The 20,024-nt window shown below is 54.9% G+C and overlaps 1 protein-coding gene and 1 long non-coding RNA gene across 6 annotated transcripts in view; one reads left to right on the top strand and one right to left on the bottom strand.

Moving 5' to 3' along the window:
• Positions 1–2,881: 2,881 nt before the first annotated feature.
• LOC120245339 lies at positions 2,882–11,534 on the bottom strand. 2 transcript variants are annotated; one of them, XR_005531762.1, is made up of 3 exons: positions 11,339–11,534; positions 5,634–5,802; positions 2,882–2,961 (listed from the first exon to the last, which is right to left on the bottom strand). It is a non-coding gene; the product is annotated as an uncharacterized LOC120245339 (long non-coding RNA). The 2 variants fall into 2 exon arrangements; XR_005531763.1 differs by lacking the exon at positions 11,339–11,534 and adding an exon at positions 5,942–6,004.
• Positions 11,535–19,190: 7,656 nt separating this feature from the next.
• ADGRE5 (adhesion G protein-coupled receptor E5) overlaps positions 19,191–20,024 on the top strand; it is a 14,354-nt gene continuing 13,520 nt past the window's right edge. For all 4 annotated transcript variants that reach the window (XM_039252290.1, XM_039252288.1, XM_039252289.1 and 1 more), the window contains exon 1: positions 19,191–19,292. In XM_039252290.1, coding sequence (XP_039108221.1) covers positions 19,274–19,292 — 19 coding nt within the window. In that variant the 5' untranslated portion in view covers positions 19,191–19,273. The remainder of the gene's footprint in view (positions 19,293–20,024) is intronic.

Below are 20,024 nucleotides of genomic sequence, written 5' to 3'. Positions count from 1 at the left end.
CGAGGCAAGCGGTTAGGAGGACAGACCACTGGGGGCTCCCTCCCCGCGAGGCACGGAACCCCCCACAGCACCCGGATCCAGGACACCCTGGGCCAGGGCTTCTGGGCATGTTTGCTTTCTGCCCTCGTCATGTTGGTGGGAACAGGTGTGGCTGGGGGCACAGGGAGGCACAGCCTAGCCTGAGGTTTGGGGAAGGAAGGAAGCTGGGTCACCCAGACGCCGACCGGGGAGGGGAAGGCCGAGGAGACAGGCGCTGCCCCCTCCAGGAAGGCACAGGGGCCGTTGGCCCCACTAACAGCATCCCCTGTTTGGGTATCAAGGCCCCTGCGCAAGCCCCAAGGTGCTGGACGGGGGAGGGGTGGAGTGGGAGGCCCTGGGGTCCGGCTGGGTTCAGAGCTGGCGATGGACGTGTTGATAAGGGCCCTAGAGATTGGCTTTCAGCCCTGAGAGAGTTGGGTAACATCCTGTTTGGGCAGCCTCTGTGGCTCTCTCTCCTGCAGCCCTGCCCGGTCCTGCTGGGAGACACACAGGCTGGGAGCCAACGTTAACTCTTCGAGAAACAGAAACAGCCCCCCCCCCCGCCCACCAATAATAAGACAGACACTTGCAAGAAGAGAAAAGAACAGTGACTTGAGTCCTGCTTCACGTCCCACACAAAAAGTACCTCTAAACAGACTGTAGACCCTGATGTGAAACCCAAAGCGATAAAACTTCTGGGAGAGAAACGTACAAAGAAATCCCTGCGACCTTGGCTTGGGCAAAGACCCCTCCGCTCTATCCCAAAAGCATGATCCGTGAAACAAAACGTTCATCAGTTGGACTTCGTCAAAATGAAAATTCGTGCTTTTCAGAAGGCGCAAGGACAGTGAAAAGAAAACCCGCAGCCTTAGGGGGAAATGTGTGCAGATCGTACATCTGATGAGGGGCTCGTATCCAGAGCATATGAGAGTTCTCAAAGCCAGTAGTAAGATTCAGTGTTCATTTGTGTTTAAGACTCTAGTCAAGGTAGAAATAGAAATGAGCCTGTAAACTTTGGTATGTCACCTACAAAAAAAGAAGAGAGAAAGAAGGAAAAGAGAGAGATGAAGGAAGAAAGGAAGGAAAGAAGGAAAGAAAGAAAAGAAGGAAGGCAGGAAGAAAGGAAAGAAAAAGAAAGAAGAAGGAAAGAAAGAAAGAAGAAAAGAAGGAAGGAAAGAGAGAAAGAAAAGGAAAGAAAGAAAAAAAGGAAGGCAGGAAGGAAGGAAAGAAAGAGAAAGGAATGAAGGAGAGAGCGAAAGGAAGGAAGGAAGGAAAGAGAGAAAGAAAATAAAAGGAAAAAAGAAAGAAAGGAGAGAAGAGCCACAGTACATACGAAGCTTGGTTGTGAAACAGCGAAGATTTCCCCTGGAGTTCAGGACAAGAAAAGAACAGCCATTGTCACCACTTCTTTCAACATCACACTAGAGCTTCCCAGGCAGGGCAACAAAGAAAGAAAAGACAAGAAAATGTGTAAAGATCGAAACATAATAAATAAATCTGCACCATTTGTGAGTGACACAGTAACTGGCAGATATGAAATCTACTGATGAACTAATGGGATTAAGCGAATTTAGCAAGGTTGCTGGACACAAGGTCAGTATACAAAAATAAATTCTCAGGGCGCCTGGGTGGCTAGGTCAGTTAAGCGACCGACTTCGGCTCAGGTCATGATCTCACGGTTCATGGGTTCGAGCCCCGCGCCGGGCTCTGTGCTGACAGCTCAGAGCCTCGAGCCTGTTTCAGATTCTGTGTCTTCCCCTCTCTCTGACACTCCCTTGCTCACACTGTCTCTCTCTCTCTCTCAAATAAATAAAAACATTAAAAACTCAGTAAGAACACCAGGGTCCTGGGGCACCTGGGTGGCTCAGTCAGTCACGTGTCTGACTCCTGGTTTTGGCTCAGGTCATGATCTCACAGTTCCTGGGTTCAAGGCCTGCATTGCTCTGTGCTGGCAGCTCGGAGCCTGCTGGGATCCTCTCTTCCTCTCTCTCTGTCCCTCCCCTGCTTGCACTAAAGAAAAAAAAGACGGAGTCCCAGTCTGAACACTGGCAAAGGATTTGAACTTCAGCAAACAGTGTATCTGGACGGCAGATACGGATCAATCTGACAGTGTCTTATAAAGCTAAACACCCATTGACCTCTTGATGCAGAAATGAAAGCTTATGTGTACACAGCATCTTTTTTCACGACAGCCAAAAGGTGGGAACGACATGAATGTCCATCAACAGACGAATGGAGAAACGAAGTCTGGTCCCTCCATCTAATGGGATATCACTCATCAGTGAGAAAGAACAGCCTTTTGATCATTGCGGCAACATGAGCCTCAGAAACAGACTGCAGACAAAACGCCAGACACAAAATACTACAAACTGTAGGATCCTGTTTGTGTGAAATTTCTAGAAAAGGCAAAGCCATAGGGAGAGAAAGCAGACGAGAGGCAGGGAGGAGAGTGGAGACAGATTGCAAGGGGGACAAGGGGAGTCTGGGGGTTCAGAACTGTTCTCAGAAGCTGGTTTGTGACTATGGTTGTAAAACTCAGCGAAATGTACTATCGTTGAACTGCATGCATACAGTGGGCAAATCATAGGCTAAGGAGGGGCGCCTGGGGGGCTCAGTTAAGCGTCAGACTTTGACTCAGGTCATGATCTCACGGTTCATGGGTTTGAGCCCCGCGGTAGGCTCTGTGCTGACAGCTCAGAGCCTGGAGCCTGCTTCGGATTCTGTGTCTCCCTCTCTCTCTGACCCTCCCCTGCTCACGCTCTGTCTCTCTCTAAAGTAAATAAACATCACCAAAAAAAAAGTTGCTCCGACAGTCTGCAGATGGGATTGTCACCATGTTGGTTGATCAAATCAACAGGTGCCTTTGGACCTTTTCTGCACACTGGGGACACGGCCAGGAACAAAACGGATAGCAGGCCCCACCCTCATGGAACTGGCATTCCCCTGGAAAGAAAGACAGGGAGCACGATCAAGAAGTCAAATCCGCGGTGTCAGATGGTGATATGTTATGAAGAATGAAGTAGGAAGAGGGAGAGTGCAGTTTTCAGTTGGGGGTCAGGGGAGGCTCTCTGCGGAGGTGATGTCTGTGTGAAGACCTGAAGGAAGCGAGGAGAGAGCCATGTGGAGATCTAGGGGTGGAGGGAACTGTAAGTGCAAAGGCCCTGGGGTGCGAGCATGCCGGGAACGGCGAGGAAGTGGGCTAGAGGAATAGTGAGGAGGAGAGTGCGCGGGAGGAGGGGAGCCTTTCGGGTCAGGAGGAGGACTTTAACTCTTACTCTGAATGAGATGGGAGCCACAGAGGATTCCTGACCGGAGAAGGGATGGGACCCCACTCAGGTGTTCCAGGGCGCCCTCTGGCCACTGCTGGGGGAATGGCTGTGGGGCTGAAGGGGGAACTGGGAAGACCAGGGGCGGCCGAGGGGACTGCACAGATCAGAGTGGGAGATGATGGGGCTGATCCAGGCCCGGCCTGCAGGCAGTGAAATGCAGGTGGATTCTGGCTAGATTTTGAAAGTACAGCCCTCGGGGGCGCCTGGGTGGCTCATTGGGTTGAGCATCCGACTCCTGACTTCAGCTCAGGTCATGATCTCGCGTTTGTGAGTTCAAGCCCCGTTTTGGGCTCTGTGCTCACAGCGCAAAGCCGACTTGGGGTTCTGTCTCCCTCTCTCTGCCCCTCCCCAGCGTGCTCTCTCTCTCTGTCTCTCTCTCTCTCAAAATAAATAAAGATAAACTTAAAAAAAAAAAAAGCAGAGGGGCGCCTGGGTGGCTTAGTCGGTTGGGCGTCCGACTTTCGCTTAGGTCATGATCTCGCGGTTTGTGGGTTCGAGCCCCGTGTCGGGCTCTGTGCTGACTGCCAGCTCGGAGCCTGGAGCCTGTTTCCAATTCTGTGTCTCCCTCTCTCTCTGATCCTCCCCTGCTCACGCTGCCTCTCTCTCTCTCCTANCTCTCTCTGACCCTCCCCTGCTCACACTGTCTCTCTCTCTCTCTCCTAGAAATTAAAAAAAAAAAAATTAAAATAATTTAAAAAAAAAAGCAGAGCCCTCAGGGTTTGCTGGTGCAGGAGAGAGGGAGAGAGAGGGGGACAGAGGCAGAGACATGGGTAACTCCGAGGGTCTTGAGCTGAGGGTCTGGGCCCCTAAGGAAAGAAACGGAGGGAGAGGGAGGTGCCCAGGCCACACGTCTGGCCCCCATGGTGGCGGAGGCCTGGCTCTGACTTGAGATCTCAGCAGGGGTGCGTACCACATGGGGCGAGGCTGCTCCCAGCCAGATGCCCCCTCCCCCTGCCTCCCGAGTCAGGGCCCAGTACCCCTCTGGCTCTTCCTTTCAGTCTTCGTTTCCAGAACTTTTCCTCCCTGGGGAATCCACTCCGTGTGCTTCTGATTCCTTTGTTCTGAACTCATATGGCGCGAGCACCCCCCAAAAGCCTTATGTGGAAGAGTCTAGAGGCAAGGGGTGCGGGGGGGGTGCATTCCTCCTGGGGGACCAGGGGGTGTCCAGCTGCAAGGAGCCCTCCTCCGAGCCAAGCCAGACCCAGCAGCCGCCCAGCACAGACGTTCTTTGGGACCCAGCCGGCGCCTGTCCTTGGCCCCAGCTCTAGCCGCCCTGATCCCCCCAGACCGCCCACACATTTCCTCCTAGGAGCCGCAACCCAGGGATTTGGGTTTTCCCACCCTCTCCCTCTCTACCCAGCCCGCCCCCCCCACCGGCCCCTCCCTGGTGGCCACAGTAGGCCCGGCTCCCCAGGCAGTCCCCTGGCACGGCGCGTGTGTGGCCAGAGCTACGGGGTGGGCGTGTGACCCTCCCTGGCACCTGTCCCATCCTCTGAGCCCCTCCTCCTCCCCGCCATCTGGGCCGCGCCGGTCCCCTTGTGCCTCCCTATGTCAGAGGCTTCGGAAAGGCCTCCCTAATTCACTTCCTCTTTATGAGCACTGGCCTGCCTGACCTCGCTCTAGCTACTGGGGACGCCGAGTGACAGTGTGTAGAAGCTCTTACTTATCAAGACCTTGGTGGGCGTTAATAAATCCTGCCCCGCCGTCTCCCAAGGAGGAATGAGTCCTTCTGTTCTCTCTTTACAGACAAAGAGAGCGGAGCGCGGAGGGGGATATTGGCTACCCAGGGCCACACGGCCAGAGAGTAGCCTCACCAGGACCAGACCCCTGACTGCCCTGCTCTTCAGCCTCTCATGAGAGTGACAGACAAGGTCCTGGCCTTCTGGAGCCCTCCAGCCCAGAGGAGAGAGGCAGGAAATACCAAACAAGCAAGCACATAGTGACAAGGGCATAAAGATCCTGATGGCTTGGGGCTTGAGGCCTTGAGCCAGGGGTCCCCAGGGCCACCCTCGGGGTGAACGATTCCCTAGGATTCTCGGAAATCAGAAAAGCAGTGCTCCGGTCACAAGTTACTATAGGGAAAGGACGCAGTTAAAATCAACAGAGGATCAAGGTACCTATAGGGCAGGACCCAGGACAGACCAGGCACGAGATCCCAGGTGTCCCCTCCCCGAGGGGTCACCTCCTCTCGAGAGGTTCCCACTCGGGAACGGGGGACAGCCTCCCGTTCTCTCGGCAGCAGGGTGTGACGGCACATGCAGAGGGCTGACAACCAGGGAAACTCACCTGGGGGTCTGGGGGTTTTCTGGGGGCTGGTCACACAGGCAGGCTGACCACCCGTCTGGCTGGCCGCAGGCTCCAGTCCCTGTGGAGGTCAAGCTGATGCTTCATGGTGGCCCGAGGCCCTCACCGTAGATCATATTGTGAGCATGGACTATCTGGTCCGGCTAAGGTCCTATGTACAGAGAACATACAGGATTCGAGCACCCCAAACCCACAGAGGTAACTGGTGAGCAGAGCCGTTACAGTGAACCGTGAATGCATCTTTAAGGGTTTCATGTGGAAACTAAGGCCAGAAGGAAGTGGATCCTTACCTGCCGGAGCCTTCAGATGAGACCACAGCCCTAGCTGACACCTGGATGGCAGTCCGGTGAGAGACCCTGGAGGCGAAGCCACGCCAATGTCTGAGGGCGGAGAAGTCCAGGCAGAGGGCACAAGAGATGCAAGGGCCCTGTGGTACGACGGAGCTTCCAGGAATAGGAAGAAGGAAACCATGGCCAGCCCAGGGGGAGGGAAGGAGGTGAGATCAGAGGGACCATCCGGAGCCAGGGCAGAGGGCCTTGTGGGCAGGAGGACAGAATGGGAGGAGCTTAGGACGGTGCCCCCATCTGTGGCCTGACCAGCTGAGCTGGTGGTGGAGACACACGCGAAGAAGGGACACCCTCCAAGATGGCTCCCGTGATCCCTGTCTGCGGGTGTCTGCGCCCTTGGTGCTCCCCTCCCCTTGAGTGTAGGCAGGACCTTGTGACTCACTTCTAACAGTAGAATAGGACAGAGATGATGGGCTGTCACTTTCAAGATTAGGTTACAAAAGACTGAGACTTCTCCCTTGGGAAGGTTTCGGTTGGCAGCGTGTGAGGGACCCCGAAGCAAAGAACCCAGAGAAGCTAGACCCCATTCCTGCCCCACAGAAATAGTTTGCTGTTATTTTAAGCCCCACATTTGGAGTAATGTGTTACCCAGCAATAATAGATCACTAAGGTAGCAGGTGTGGCCAGGGGTCAGGAGGCGATTCAGGAGCTACGGCGTTGGCCATGTTGAAAAAAACTGTAACAGACATGTGCCCTGGGTTGGCCTCCCTCAGTTGCAGAGCCTGAGGCAAGGATTTGAGTGCAGGTGTTTATTAGAAGGGGGTCCTAGAAAGCATGCGTGGAGAAGCTGGGAAGTGAGACAGTGAGGGGCAGGCAGCAAATACAGAGACTTGGAATGTGTACATTACTGCTGCGGGCACCAGGGGGCTCAGCCCCACTCCACCCTCAGGGGACATGCACCTCCACTATCCCACATGAGGGGTGAGGGAGCTGGGGTACTGACCCACCAAAACTGAGGAAGTTTATTCCCAGGGTGTCAGTTCCCTCCCAGTCCGGACCTGCATCCTCAGGGGCCATAGAAAGCCCTCAAGCAAAACCTCATGGGTGGGGTTATTTTTGTTTGTTTAATTTTTTTTCACATTCATTTATTTTTGAGAGACAGAGTGAGACAAAGCGTGAGCAGGGGAGGGGCGGAGAGAGGGAGACACGAATCCGCAGCAGACTCCGGAGTCTGAGCTGTCAGCACAGAGCCCTACGGGGCGGGGGGGGGGGGGGGGNACGCCTGTGGCAGCTGCCCCCACCCCGCCTGGCTGCTCGGGAGGCTCGGGCTGGGCCTGAACCCATTAATGGTAAGATCAAGACCCGAACGGAAGTCAGACACTTAACTGACTGAGCCACTCAGGCGCCCCAGAACAGTATTCATCTTGATTATTTGAGTTCTTTGGCACCCCCTTAAATTTTGCTTTCTGAGGTGAGTGCTTCACTTCCTACCAGAGGTCCAACCCTGGGGTTCACAGCAGAACCCCATCAGGAAACCCAGGAGGGGACTCAGATGTCCGCTGCCACCTCGGAATCAGGGCAGGCTCAGTTCTATTGCGGTAACAAGTGAGCCCCGGATCTCAGGGGCTTAAAACATCAGAGATCTCAGGCCACCTGGGTGGCTCAGTTGGTTAAGCCTGGGACTCTTGACTTCCGCTCAGGTCGTGAGCCCACGGTTGTGAGATCGAGCCCCACGTCGGGCTCTGTGCTGACACCAGGGACCCTGCTTGGGATTCTCTCTCCCTCTCTCTCTGTTCTTTTCCCCCCACTGTGCTCGTGTGCGCACCCTCTCTCTCTCAAAATAAATAAACTTCAAAGAACAAATCACAGCTCTTACTTCTCACTCGCCACTGCCCGACCCCTCGCAGCTTGCTGTAGCAGAAGAAAAAGAAATCAGGGCCGTGCACAAGCTTTTAAAGCTTCCACCCGGAAGTGAGGCGGGTCATAGCCAGCTGGTCACATTTCATTGGCCAAAGCAAGTCACATGGCCACACAAGTGGGCGGGGCCGTGATTTCTTCCCTTCTGCGGCGGAAGGAAAGCGACGGTGGTGGTTGACTGGCCCCTGTCACCATTGTAGCACCCCCGAGTGAGGCTCGCGGGGGCAGCGGGGTGTCTGGGGCTAGGCAGGGAGGTCCAGGGAGGGGCAGAAACATAGGAGGCTTCAAAGTATAATTGGTATTGACTCTCTGGAGGGCCTGTCCCAGATTCCTGACCCCTGGCAGGCCCATTGCGTTGGTGGGTCCAGCCGCAGCCCTGTCTTACCTTCTCTCCCTGGACTTTATTGATTTATATTTAAGTTGATTTCTTTATCTTGAGAGAGAGAGAGAGAGAGAGCGCGTGTGCGAGTTGGGGAGGGGCAAACTAGAGTTGGTGGCACTGGTCTGCCAGTGCAGAGCCTGACATGCGGCTCGAACCCATAGTGAGATCATGACGTGAGCCAATATCAAGAGCTGGATACTTAAGCGACCCACCGACCCACCCAGGTGCCCCCCAGATTTTATTTTTTAAATGTTGTGAAATACCCATGACCTAAGACTGACCTCCCCAACCTTTTTTTTTTTTTTTTTTTTTACCACCCCGACTATTTTTAAGTGTCCAACTCCATGGCATTAAGGACGTTCACACTGTCATCCAGCCCACCATCCGTCTCCAGAACTTGTTCATCTTCCCAAACCGAAACTCTGTCCCCATCACACACTGACTCCCCAGCCGTTCTTCCTTTCGTCTCCTTGAAGTTGACTGCTCTAGGGACCTCGTACGGATAGAACCACAGAATATCTGGGTTTTGTGACTGGCTTATTTCAGTCGGCATATTGTCCTCAATGTTCATCTAGGCTGTAGCCTGCATCAGAACATTCTTCCTTTTTTTTTTTTTCAAAAATTTTAAGCGGTCAAAAACACAAACGACAAAATATCACCTTAACCGTTCACACGTGTGCCATCCGCACAAAGCCGTCCGCACTGTTGTGAAACCAACCTTTCCATCTTGAGAAAGGTTTTCATCCTTTTTTCATCTTGCAAAACTGAAACTCACTACCCGCTGAACAAGTCCCCATTCTCCCCTCTCCCTGCACCCCCCATCCCTACCCCCCCACCCCTGGCAGCCACCATTCTACTTTGTTTCTTCACTACTTCCATGACCTCATAGACGTGGAATCAGACAGTATTTGTCTTTCTGTGACTGGCTTTTTGTCTTCAGCATGAAGTCCTCAAGGTTCATCCATGTGTCAGCGTGTGTCAGAATTTCCTTGCTTTTTAACACTGAATACTATTCCATTGTAATCTATCCATTGGTCCATTCAGTTGCTTCTCCTTTTCGGCTATTGTGAAAATAAGGCTGCTACCAACACGGGTGTACAAATATCTCTTGGAGACCTTCCTTTCGAGTCTTTTGGGTAGATATACCCAGAAGAAGGATTTGCTGGGTCTATGTGTAACTTTTTCGGCTGCACCATTTTACACTCCCAGTAACAGTCTACGAGGGCTCCAGGGTCTCCACGTCTTGGCCAATGCTTATTATTATTATGTTCTAATAGTAGCCATTTGAGGGGCACCTGGGTGGCTCAGTCAGGAAGCGTCCAACTCTTGATTTCGGTTCAGGTCGTGATCTCACAGTTCTGGGATCTAGCCCCAGTGCTCAGTGCAGAGCCTGCTTAAGATTCTCTCCCCCTCTCCCTCTGCCTCTCCCTTCTCTCTAAAATTAAAAAAATAAATTAAAAAAAAAAAAAAAGAGGGCTCCTGGGTGGCTCAGTCGGTAGAGCATCGACTTTGGCTCAGATCACGATCTCGTAGTTCTTGAGTTTGAGCCCCAGCTCCAAGCCTGGAGCCTGCATTGGATTCTGTGTGTGTGTGTGTGTGTGTGTGTGTGTGTGTGTGTGTGTCTGCCCCTCCCCTGTTCACACTCTGTCTCTCTCTCTTTCTCTCAAAAATAATCAGAAAACATTTTTTAAAAGTAGTAGCCATTTGAGATACCACAGGTGGTATCTCGCTGTGGTTTTGATGTACATTTCCCTGATGACTTATGACGTTGACCATCTTTTGATGCGCTTGTTGGTCATTTGGGAATTTTTAGCGACTCTGCTTCAAAGAAACCGCACGATGTGGGTATCAGTCTCCTTGCCAAAGCCAGGCAATCGAGCTCGTGGGCAATCGAGCAGGCTGCAGTGTCCCCAGGGCTGTCTTCTCAGGCTGGGCAGGAGGTGGGGGCAAGAAGCAGGTGCCATGAACTCTGTCACTGGGCACAAGACCCACACCAGGGGCCAGGGAAACTTGCTGTCACACCCTTGCCCCCAGATACGGGGTGGCTGACCTGAAATGTTCTCAGAAAAGTCCCTCTTTGGACCACTCAGAAGAAAAGTGATGCCGTCTGTCCAAAGGGGCCCTCTCTTCCTGGCCCCCACGAGCACCACAGAGGACACTTTTGGCCGAGGTGGCTTCCCACCTGCCCACGGAAACCAGGCGAGCCACCCCCCCCCCCCCCACTGCCTACACCAGGGAGTTGATGGGCGGCTCAGAAACGTCATCCATTCCTCTCTCCGTGGACAGGATTGTTCCTGCAATCGGCTGGCTTTTTCTTTTCTTTTAACTCTTAAATGAATTTCTTTTGAAAGTAACCTTTACGCCCTGCCACAAAGGGAAAGCCAAGACCATCTCCAGAAGTGGGAAGCGGCAGAAAAAAGCACTACATCGGCAGGGGCGGAGGTGGGTGATATTAAATCTGGTCAATGCTGCTGCCTGCGGAAGGCTCAGGGCTGAGATGAGGATGGGGACAGGGAGGCCCCGAGCGGCAAACTTTGTGGGGGCGCTCGCTCTCGGGGTTAGGCCTGCACTCCCGGGAACCTGAGAGCCATGGCCTCGCCTTCTAGTTCAGCTGTGGAGCGAAGGGACTGCCCCTTTTTGTTGAATGAGAAAAAGAAAGCGGGGGGGGGGGGGGGGGGGGGGGGGGGGGGGGGGGGAGAGAAAGAAAGAAGGGAGAAAATGGCAAAGAGGAAAATTTATAAATGAAAACGGAAAGAGATTACCGAGACGTTTAAAGTTGTGAAAGATTTAAATAAAACATTTAAAAAAATTTTTTTTAAAAAGGGGAGGGGGCGCCTGGGTGGCTCAGTCGGTTGAGCATCCAGCTTCGGCTCAGGTCATGATCTCACGGTTCGTGGGTTTGAGCCCCGCATCGGGCTCTGTGCTGACAGCTCAGAGCCTGGAGCCTGCTTCGGATTCTGTTTCTCCCTCTCTCTCTGACTCTCCCCTGCTCACGCTGCCTGCCCCTCTCTCTCTCAAAAAAAAAAAAAATAAATAAAACATTAAAAAAAAATTTAAGTTGTGAAAGATGCAGCCGCGATAACACAGACTTTGACACTCACTCGTGAAACCGCTGTGGAATGGGTGCCGTTGAAGGGGCGTGGGACACATCGTGGCTGTAGCAGGTGCACAGGAAGAAGGCAGATGGCAAACAGTGGAAACAAGTGGAGGGTCCGGGTCCCCCAAGTGCTCACCGGAGTCCACTGGAAACGAGGGAACAGGAGGAAAGCCACTTGGGGTTGATGGTGCTGTTGTAACCCATCCTTGCCTTGCTGGGTATTAAGAATTTTGAATATCACCTCTGACTTCGTTGCTTGCTGCGCACAGTCTCACCCCATTATCTCTCAAGCCTTATCATCCCTCCCCTCTCCCCCACTCGCTCGGCTTCACCAACACGGGCCTCCTTGCTGTCCCACACCAGGCATGCACCTGCCTCAGGGCCTTTGCACAGTCTGTCCCCCTACCTGGGACACTCTTCCCCAGAGAGCTTCACGGTCCCTCCTTCCTCACCTCCTTCAGGTCCTTCCTCACATCTCATCTTCTCGGCAAGTGCTTTCCCCAACTGCCCTATTTAGTCTGGCAGCCCCCAACACGCCTCCTTCATTAGCCTGCTTCACGTTTTCTCGTTCTGAATGACCTTCACAGCATTCTTATCTATCACGTTCATGGTCTTCTCTGGGACAGGATGTCAGCCCCAAGGGCAGTGGTTTGGACTGGCTCGTTCATGCCTGCACCCCTAGTGCCTGGCAAGCAGTGTTTGTTGAGCGAATGCATGACTGTAAGAGGAGAAGGGCTGTGCCTGCTTCCTCTTGGGGTCGTGGAAAGGTGAACTGAGGGCGGGGGGGGGGGTGCTGGGAGCCAGAAAGGAGAGGCGGTGCCAGGAAAGATACCCGGGGTGCCGGTGGGGACACTGCACAACCCACTCAGGAATTTTTTACACTTAGGTAAGACTTCCCATGACGTAAAGTTAACCCCTGAAGAGTGAATGGTCCCACTGCGCTTACCACGTTCACAGTGTTGTGCAACCACCACGTGGCTCCACGTGGCAGCCACGATCAGAACTTCCTTTTCTGTGACTGAGTAACGTTCCATCACACGGAGGGGCCCATCTTGGTGATTCCTTCCCCCGTTGACGGACCCTTGGGCTGTTTCCCCTCGATCTGTTGGAGTCCCTGCCTTCTCTCGGGTTCGTACCTCAGAGCCACTGCTGGGTCTTGGGGTAACAGCTTAACATTTGGAAGAACGGCCCTCGCGCCCTCCAGTTTGATGAAGGGAGACCCCAATCTGATAGAGCGTGGGGGATGGGCTTATTCCCTCCGAAGCCCCCCCCTCCGGACTCCCCAAACACATCCCTTCTTTCTGACTAGGGAGCCCGGATGGGGAAACTGAGGCATGGGGACACGCTGACGTGGGCAGCCCGCCTGAACCCTCTTGGTCTCCCGCCCTGCCCCCCATTGCCCACCCCCCCCTTTGCAGGGCCCCTGGGGGCGGAGCCCGCCCTCACTGGGCATTGTCAGCCCGCAGCCCAGAAGCCCTTGCAGAACAGGGAAGAAGCCAGCGGCTGACGGCGGCCCAGCGCTCCCAGCTCCGGCTGCACGGTTTCCTGTTGGCAGCGGCCAGCCCCCCACCCACCCACTGCCAGCGCCGCTGCTTCCCGGCACCGCTCTCAGTCTCTCTGCCCCGACTCTACCTGCTGCTCACTAGAGCCTCTAAACATTAAAAAAAAATTTTTTTAACGTCTGTTTATTTTTGAGAAACCGAGCATGAGCAGCGGAGGGGCAGAGAGAGAGGGAGACGCAGAATCCGAAGCAGGCTCCAGGCTCTGAGCTGTCAGCACAGAGCCCGACCCGGGGCTCGAACTCACGAACCTCGAGATCATGACCTGAGCCGAAGTCAGACACTCAACTGGCTGAGCGCCACCCCCCCCCCAGGCGCCCCAAAGCTTTTAAAGATTTTTAAATTTCCAAAAAACATTCACAAGGCCTCAGGCTCCTGGAATCGAGGAAAGATCATTGGCGTGGCCATCAGTCTATCCACGGACCCACTTTCATTGATTTTATGTATTCATTTTTTATAATTCCATAAGGCACCCCCACCCCCGCCATGAGCTGGGACACGACCCTGCCCCCTCCCTCCACCACCCTGAGGTCTGTTTCTTATTCCCTCCACCATTTGCTTTTTTATTTTTATTTATTTTAAATGTTTGATTTATTTTGAGAGAGAGGGAGAGCAGGGGAGGAGCAGAGAGAGAGAGGGAGAGAGACAGAGCCCCAAGCAGGCTTCACACTTAGTGTGGACTCCCTGTGCTTTTTTTTTTTTTTCTAACGTGTTCTTACGTGTGTTTATAGGCTGAAACCTTATCTTGTTTCATTTTCTGTGTGTGGGTCTTCCGACGAGGGTGGCTTTCACGTGGGGCTTTGGGACTGCTGTTTTCCTCAGGATGCTACGACAATCAAATCATCACACTGTGCACTTTGGCTCTATCCTGATTTTGCCAATTACCGCAGAGAACTGGGGAAAATCCTATGACACCTGTCAAGCCAACTAAGATTTTTGCACTTTAGACTTTCTTTCCTTCCTTCTTTCTTTCCTTTCTCTCTCTCTTTCTTTTTTTTTTAAATTTTTAATGTTTTATTTATTTCTGACAGAGAGAGAGAAAGAGAGACAGCATGAGCAAGGGAAGGTCAGAGAAAGAGAGAGACACAGAATCTGAAGCAGGCTCCAGGCTCTGAGCTGGCTGTCAGCGCAGAGCCCGATGTGGGGCTTGAACCCACGAACTGAGAGATCATGACCTGAGCCGAAGTCGGACGCTTAACCGACTGAGCCACCCAGATGCCCCATCTCTTAAGAAAGAAAGGAAGAGGGGCACCTGGGTGGCTCAGTTGGTTAAGCGTCCGATTTCGGCTCAGGTCATGATCTCACGGTTCCTGGGTTCGAGCCCAGCATCGGGCTCTGTGCTGACAGCTCAGAGCCTGGAGCTTGTCTTCAGATTCTGTGTCCCCCTCTCTCTCTGCCCCTCCCCTGCTTGTGCTCTGTCTATCAAAAATAAATAAACATTAAAATATTTAATAATAAATAAATAAGCTTTAAAAAGAAGGAAGGAAGAGAGAGAGACAGGAGTAGGAGTGTGTTGCTAAGGGCCAGCCCATCTGGCCGCCTCGTCTCTGGCTCACTGGCTGTGTGATACTCCAATTCCTTTAGAGGGCTGCTGAGAAAGCACCAGGCTTCCATCAAAGGCTTAATGGCCATGGTGGTAAGGTGCTGCTTTAAAGAATCATTGGCTTGCTGGTTTTAAGCAGCTTGTCTCTCGCGTCCCCCTCACTTCCCCAAATGGTGGTGACTGCGGGGGCGGGGGGCGGCCTGAAGTTGGGGTCGCCTCGGGGTGCGGCTGTGCCCCTGAGAAGTTCTCTGGGTTCCAGGCTGGCTCAGCAGCTGCTTATAAACCGGCTATTTATAGCTCCGCCCCCCCCCAGCGGCTTCACCGCCCCCCATCCAGGCCACCGGTGAAGTCAGGCCAGTGGGGAAGGGGAAGTGGTTTACTAGCTGGAGTTTGTTTGGGGTTCATGAGTGCCTATGCGACTTCCTGGGGGCCTTTGTTTCCTAGAAGCCAAGAACACTGAAGTGACAGCTCCACCCACTTTCCTTACTCCAGTGGGTCTTGGGGTGAAAGAGGTGGGGGAACGGGGCGCTGGGGACACGGGGGGGGGGCACAAGCACTTGCGTCCTCCTGGGCGCGGAAGGGCCCTGAGGGGGTCCCAGTCTCTTGTGTCCCTGTGCGGCGGCCCCGGCCCCGGGACACTTGCTGTGTTTCTCTCTGTGCACCCCCATCCAAGCGGACACACTGCCCCCCAAGAACCCACCCGGCCTCAGCCGCAGGAGACCGAGAGGCCCGGTGGTCTTGGGGACCCAGGCCAGGGAGGCCCATGTGCAGTGGTGCCCTCCACTCCCACCCCGCCCCAGGGCTGAGGCCCCAAATAGCTCGGCGTCTATATTTAGAAGTTTGCTCAGCAGGGCCAGGGAACTATAAATATGGCCCAACTCAGCGCTGCCGCCTAAGCGCCCAGGGCCCCTCGGCAGGTGGATGTGGCGCTGGGGGTGGGGGTGGGGGGGGAGCCTGGCCCTGCGGAATCCAGGTGTCCAGCCTGCAGGAGGAGACAAAGGGCCCATTGTCGGGCCTGCCCTGGTTTGGGGGTTGGGGTCAGCCAGTGGCCTCCCACTTTCTTCCCTGGCTTCCTGGCTCTGGGACAGCTGTCTGGCCTCACAATAGCTGTGCCGCCCGCCCGGAGCCAGCAGCTGGGCTCATCCGCGCGGGGGCTGGCCCGGCCCCTTCCTCTGCCATTGTCTCTCAGGCAGGGGGCTTCCTGTTAGCCCCCCTCCACCCGAGACCCCATCTGACCCCCCACCTTGGCGTGGCTTTGCGTGGCTGCTGGGCGTAGGCAGGTAGCGCAGGGACATTGGGGTCCCCTTGTCTCCACCCGCACCGCAGCGAAGAGAAGGGGAGGCCTAACCGCCATAGCTGTTGTTCGCTGGGCATTCCCTCCCAGCCACGCCCCTGCGATCTGCTCTCTCCTTTATGACCCTCACCTGCGCTTGGCCAGGTTCCGGCCCTTTCACAGACGGGGAAACTGGGACCCAGAGACATCACCTGCCCGAGACCACAGGGTCCAAAGGGGAAGAGATCAGGTTTGCCCAGGATCTGATATGAGATGGGGGTTCCCTGATGACTGTGCAAGCCGGTTGGCCGCTCTGTGCCTCAGTGACCCCATCTGTCAAATGGAAATCACAGCACCTGCCTTCTAGAGCTATTGGGAAGATACATGAGTTCAATTCCTGTAGTGTGCTTAGTACTGGGCCAGGTATACAGTAGGTGCTGGGTAAGTGTTATCTTTCACCACCATGATTTGTTACCGTTGTAGCTGTAATAATAAAAATAGATGTAACAAGGTACAATACAATATAAAGAGTCTTATTATTGGTTGAATAATCCTGGCTCAGCCATTTCCTCGCTGAGGAATCTCATGCCAGTGGCCAGACTGTCCAGGGGCCAGGTTCCCACCCGACAAATAGGGACCCACGTTCCTGCCTCCCTGTTGTGAAACAGAAGTCACAGGAATGTCCGGGGGCTGCCAAATAGGTCAGCGGGGCTGGACCTTCAGGGTAGAGGGAAGGGGAGGAACAACTTGACACCCCAGCAGGGGCCAGATCAGGAAGCACAAAGAAGGTTCTTCTTCAGTGGGGGGGGGGGGCAGCAACAGTAGTGGGGGGCAGCGGTTACTCAGTGCGGAGCCCTGTACGGTGCAGGCTCTGTGTCAACACTGCAGAGACACAGATGGACCAAAGTCCTGCCCCCCTGAGCGGACAGTCTGGTGGGGGCCAGACAGTAAACAAGGTAAGTAGGTACATTCCACGATGTTAGGGGGCGGGGTGCTGAGGATGGTAGGGGTTACATTTGGACTTGAGGGCGGGGTCAGGAAATTGAGCCAAAACATGGAGGGGAGGAAGGAGGGAACCATGAGGTCATCTGGGGGTAGGAATACTCCAGGCTGAGACAACAGCCCGTGCAAAGGCCCTGAGGTCAGCCTGTGCCTGGTGTTTTGCACAAGGAAGACTGCAGCCGAGTGAGCAAGGGAAGAGCAGAAGGAGGTGAGGGAGGAGAGGTGACAGGGAAGATCGCGCAGGGACGTCAGTGCTGCAGGAGGAGTTGGGGTGTTACCAGAGAGGTGGGAGCTATGGAGGGTTCTTGAGCAGAGGAGGGGTGTGACCTGGCTGGGGCATTGCCAGGTGCCTTCGGGCCACTGTGAGGGGGAACTGAGTGTGGGCAGGAGCCAGAACACCGAGGCCAGAGATGATGAGCCTAGCCCAGGGTGTGGGCCGATGAGGAGGAGAGGCAGGGAGATTCTGGGTCTGTCCGAAGGCAGGGCCGCAGGACTGCTGACAGACCAGCTTGTGGTGGCGGTGGTGGTAAGGATGTCCTTCTTCATGGCTCCCCAACCCTGCAACCAACACCTCGAAGCCCTTTCCTCCTGTTGCCCTGTTCTGCGAGGCCAGTCGGCAGGCGTTTTAATCCCATTCACCAGATGAGAAAACTGAGTCCCAAGGAGGTCAGACCTGCTCCACGGGCCCAAGACACACACCAGGGAGGAGAAGCCCAACGAATTGATGGTCGGGTGTGGGGACAATACCTCCCGCCTCTCCCAGGCTGGAAACCCCAGACCCCAGCTTCCCCAGAAACCCGGCTGTGGGACCTGCAGAGCCCGGGGTTTCCAGATCCTGGGAAAAAGCCCCAAATCCCCTCCAGGCCTGGCCTGGCCCCCTCCCCTCCCAGCCCCCAGCCAGGCCATCTTCTCTCCCCAGGCCCCTTGGGTCCCCTGGCAGAACCCTTCCCAGGGCCCATCCAACAGGAAGGGCTGGTGGGGGAGGGGAGGGAGAGCACAGGAAGGGGTTAATTCCCGGGATGGAGGCGCTCCATCATCTCTGGGATTTGTGACCTTTTTTTTTTTTCCCATGACCAACGATCTTCCTCTTTCGACCTATCGTGTACTTGCTGTTTTCTTTCATTTTCTACACTTTGGCAGCCCTGAAGCCACTCATTTAAAAAGGAAACTTAAGGGGCGCCTGGGTGCTTCAGTTGGTTGAGTGTGTCTGACATTGGCTCAGGTCATGATCTCGCGGTTCATCAGTTCGAGCCCCACATCAGACTAGCTGCTCTCTGCAAAGAGCCTGCTTCGGATCCTCTGGCCTCCCCAGCCCCCGCCCCTCTCTCTGCCCCTCCCCTGCTCGCACTCCCTCTCTCAAAAATAAGCATTAAAAAAACCAAAAAAACATTAAAAAAGAAACTTTAGATTGACATCTGAGTTGCAAAACCCTTTTGTTCCCCTGAGGAGAAGTCGGTAAATCTAAAAACAAACGACAGCATAAAGGAATGGAAAACCAAGGACTTGGGCTCTGGGTGGATACTGCACCCGCTAAACCCCAGGGCTGCCATGGTGTTAAAGACAAATTAGCACCCATCAGAGGCTTTCTTCTGGAGCTCTGGCAGGAGCTGGAGGCATCTCTGCTCAGCCACTTTTTACCCGTGCCTCAGCCTCCCCCTCTGTAAAATGGGAATCATAGTCCCGCCTGCCTTGCAGGTGTTTTGCAGAGTAGATGAGTTAAAATAGATGCATAGATCATTCTAGGAGAATCAGGCTTGGCTCAGATCAAGCGCTTTATAAGTAAGAGCGTTTTTAAAAAATTATTAAATGCCTCAAGAGACAAGCCAGTCATGTGGCTTATTAGGAAAGGAAATAACTCCTCTCCCATGTGATTCTCGTTTGCTGCCCAGGAGCCCCTGAAATATTAGTTTCCCGCCAAGGGAAAGGCTGGCCTGTGCCATTTCTCGCCTTGGTGCCTGCCTAGCACCCGTGAAAGGTCTCTTCCGCCCTCCCCAGCTCCCGCTGGACTCTGGACTCTGTGCCTCAGTTTCCTCAGCCGGAAAACAGGGATGGGGGTCACGGTTGGCTCGGACGCCGACACTGGGGACTCAAGCGTGGCACGGCCACCAGCACAAGGCCGGGCCCAACACGGGAGCCCCAAGCTATTCCCAAGAGCCAGGTGGGCCCTGGGCACGGCTCCCACCCCACCCCTGCCCGCACGCCCCCACTTTCCCCTGGGATCCACCCAGCCCATGCACGCAGTCAGTGCTAGGGAGTGTGTCTGCCACTCCAATGGTGGGAAAGCAGGCAGAGGATTTGCAAGCAGGTTGTGTGTGTGTGTGTGTGTGTGTGTGTGTGTGTGAGAGAGAGAGAGAGAGAGAGAGAGAGAGAGAGAGAGCCCGCGCAATGCCTCTGGATCTGTGTTTTTACTGCACTTTCCTGTTGGCTCCCAGCTGCCCCGCCAGTTCCGGGGAGGGCCCTGGGCAGCGGCGGTCTCCCCTCCCTTCATAAAGGCTGGGCCAGCCTGGGCAGACCGACCGCCCTGCCCATCCTCTGCTTCCCCCCGCGCCAGCGGCTCCGACCATGAGAGGCATGCTTTTCGGTGAGAATTTGGGGGCCCTTGCTGGGAGGGACGAGGGGGCTGCGGCGGAAAGCCCCCCTTGGCACCTGGGGCACTCCAGTCACGGGGGAGAAGTGGAAGGTGTGGCTGGCAGCCCCGGGGGCCTGCGGCCGAGGAATCCACATGGTCAGACGGGCACATGGAGAGGGGGGGGCTGGCAGTGCCCGGGGCACCCCGCTGCCCTGGCAGAGACCCCCAAAGTGCTCTAGGAGCCCCCACATCTGCTCAGAGGGTCCCGGAGCTCTGTCCCAGAGACGCTTTGGAGGCTGCTCCTTCAGAGGGGAAACTGAGGCATGGGGAAAGGAAGGGGGCAAAAAGTGAGTGCTGGGACCCTGTAAGCAACTGCTTTTAATATAGGGCATGGGCAGTGCTGGGGGCCTGGGAGCCAGAACCCCTCTAATGGGGGGTACCCCCAACATGTCCCGCACTATCTCAGTGACAGGGGCAGCCCCAGAGACCTGTCCCAGCTAGGACTTCCCCGTGGGTTGAAGGAATTTTGCTGGCAAGGGGTTTGAACTTGACTTTTTTTACTGTGGCTTCCCCCCAACCCCCACCTTGCCTCCCTTCCCGCCCCACCCAGGGTGGCTCTAACGGTTATCGGGCAGCTCGTTGCCTGGGCAACCAGGCAACAAAGAGAATGAAGAAATGACATTTGGGGTGCCCCAACCAGAACTTCCCTGGGCCACAGGGACGGCGGGGGGGGGGGGGGGGGGG

Source organism: Hyaena hyaena, unplaced genomic scaffold, assembly GCF_003009895.1.
Source record: "Hyaena hyaena isolate Hyena2069 unplaced genomic scaffold, ASM300989v1 scaffold_414, whole genome shotgun sequence".
Classification (NCBI taxonomy): domain Eukaryota; kingdom Metazoa; phylum Chordata; class Mammalia; order Carnivora; family Hyaenidae; genus Hyaena; species Hyaena hyaena.
The sequence above is the reverse complement of the archived record's forward strand: the minus strand, read 5'-3'. Positions and strand labels throughout refer to the sequence as shown.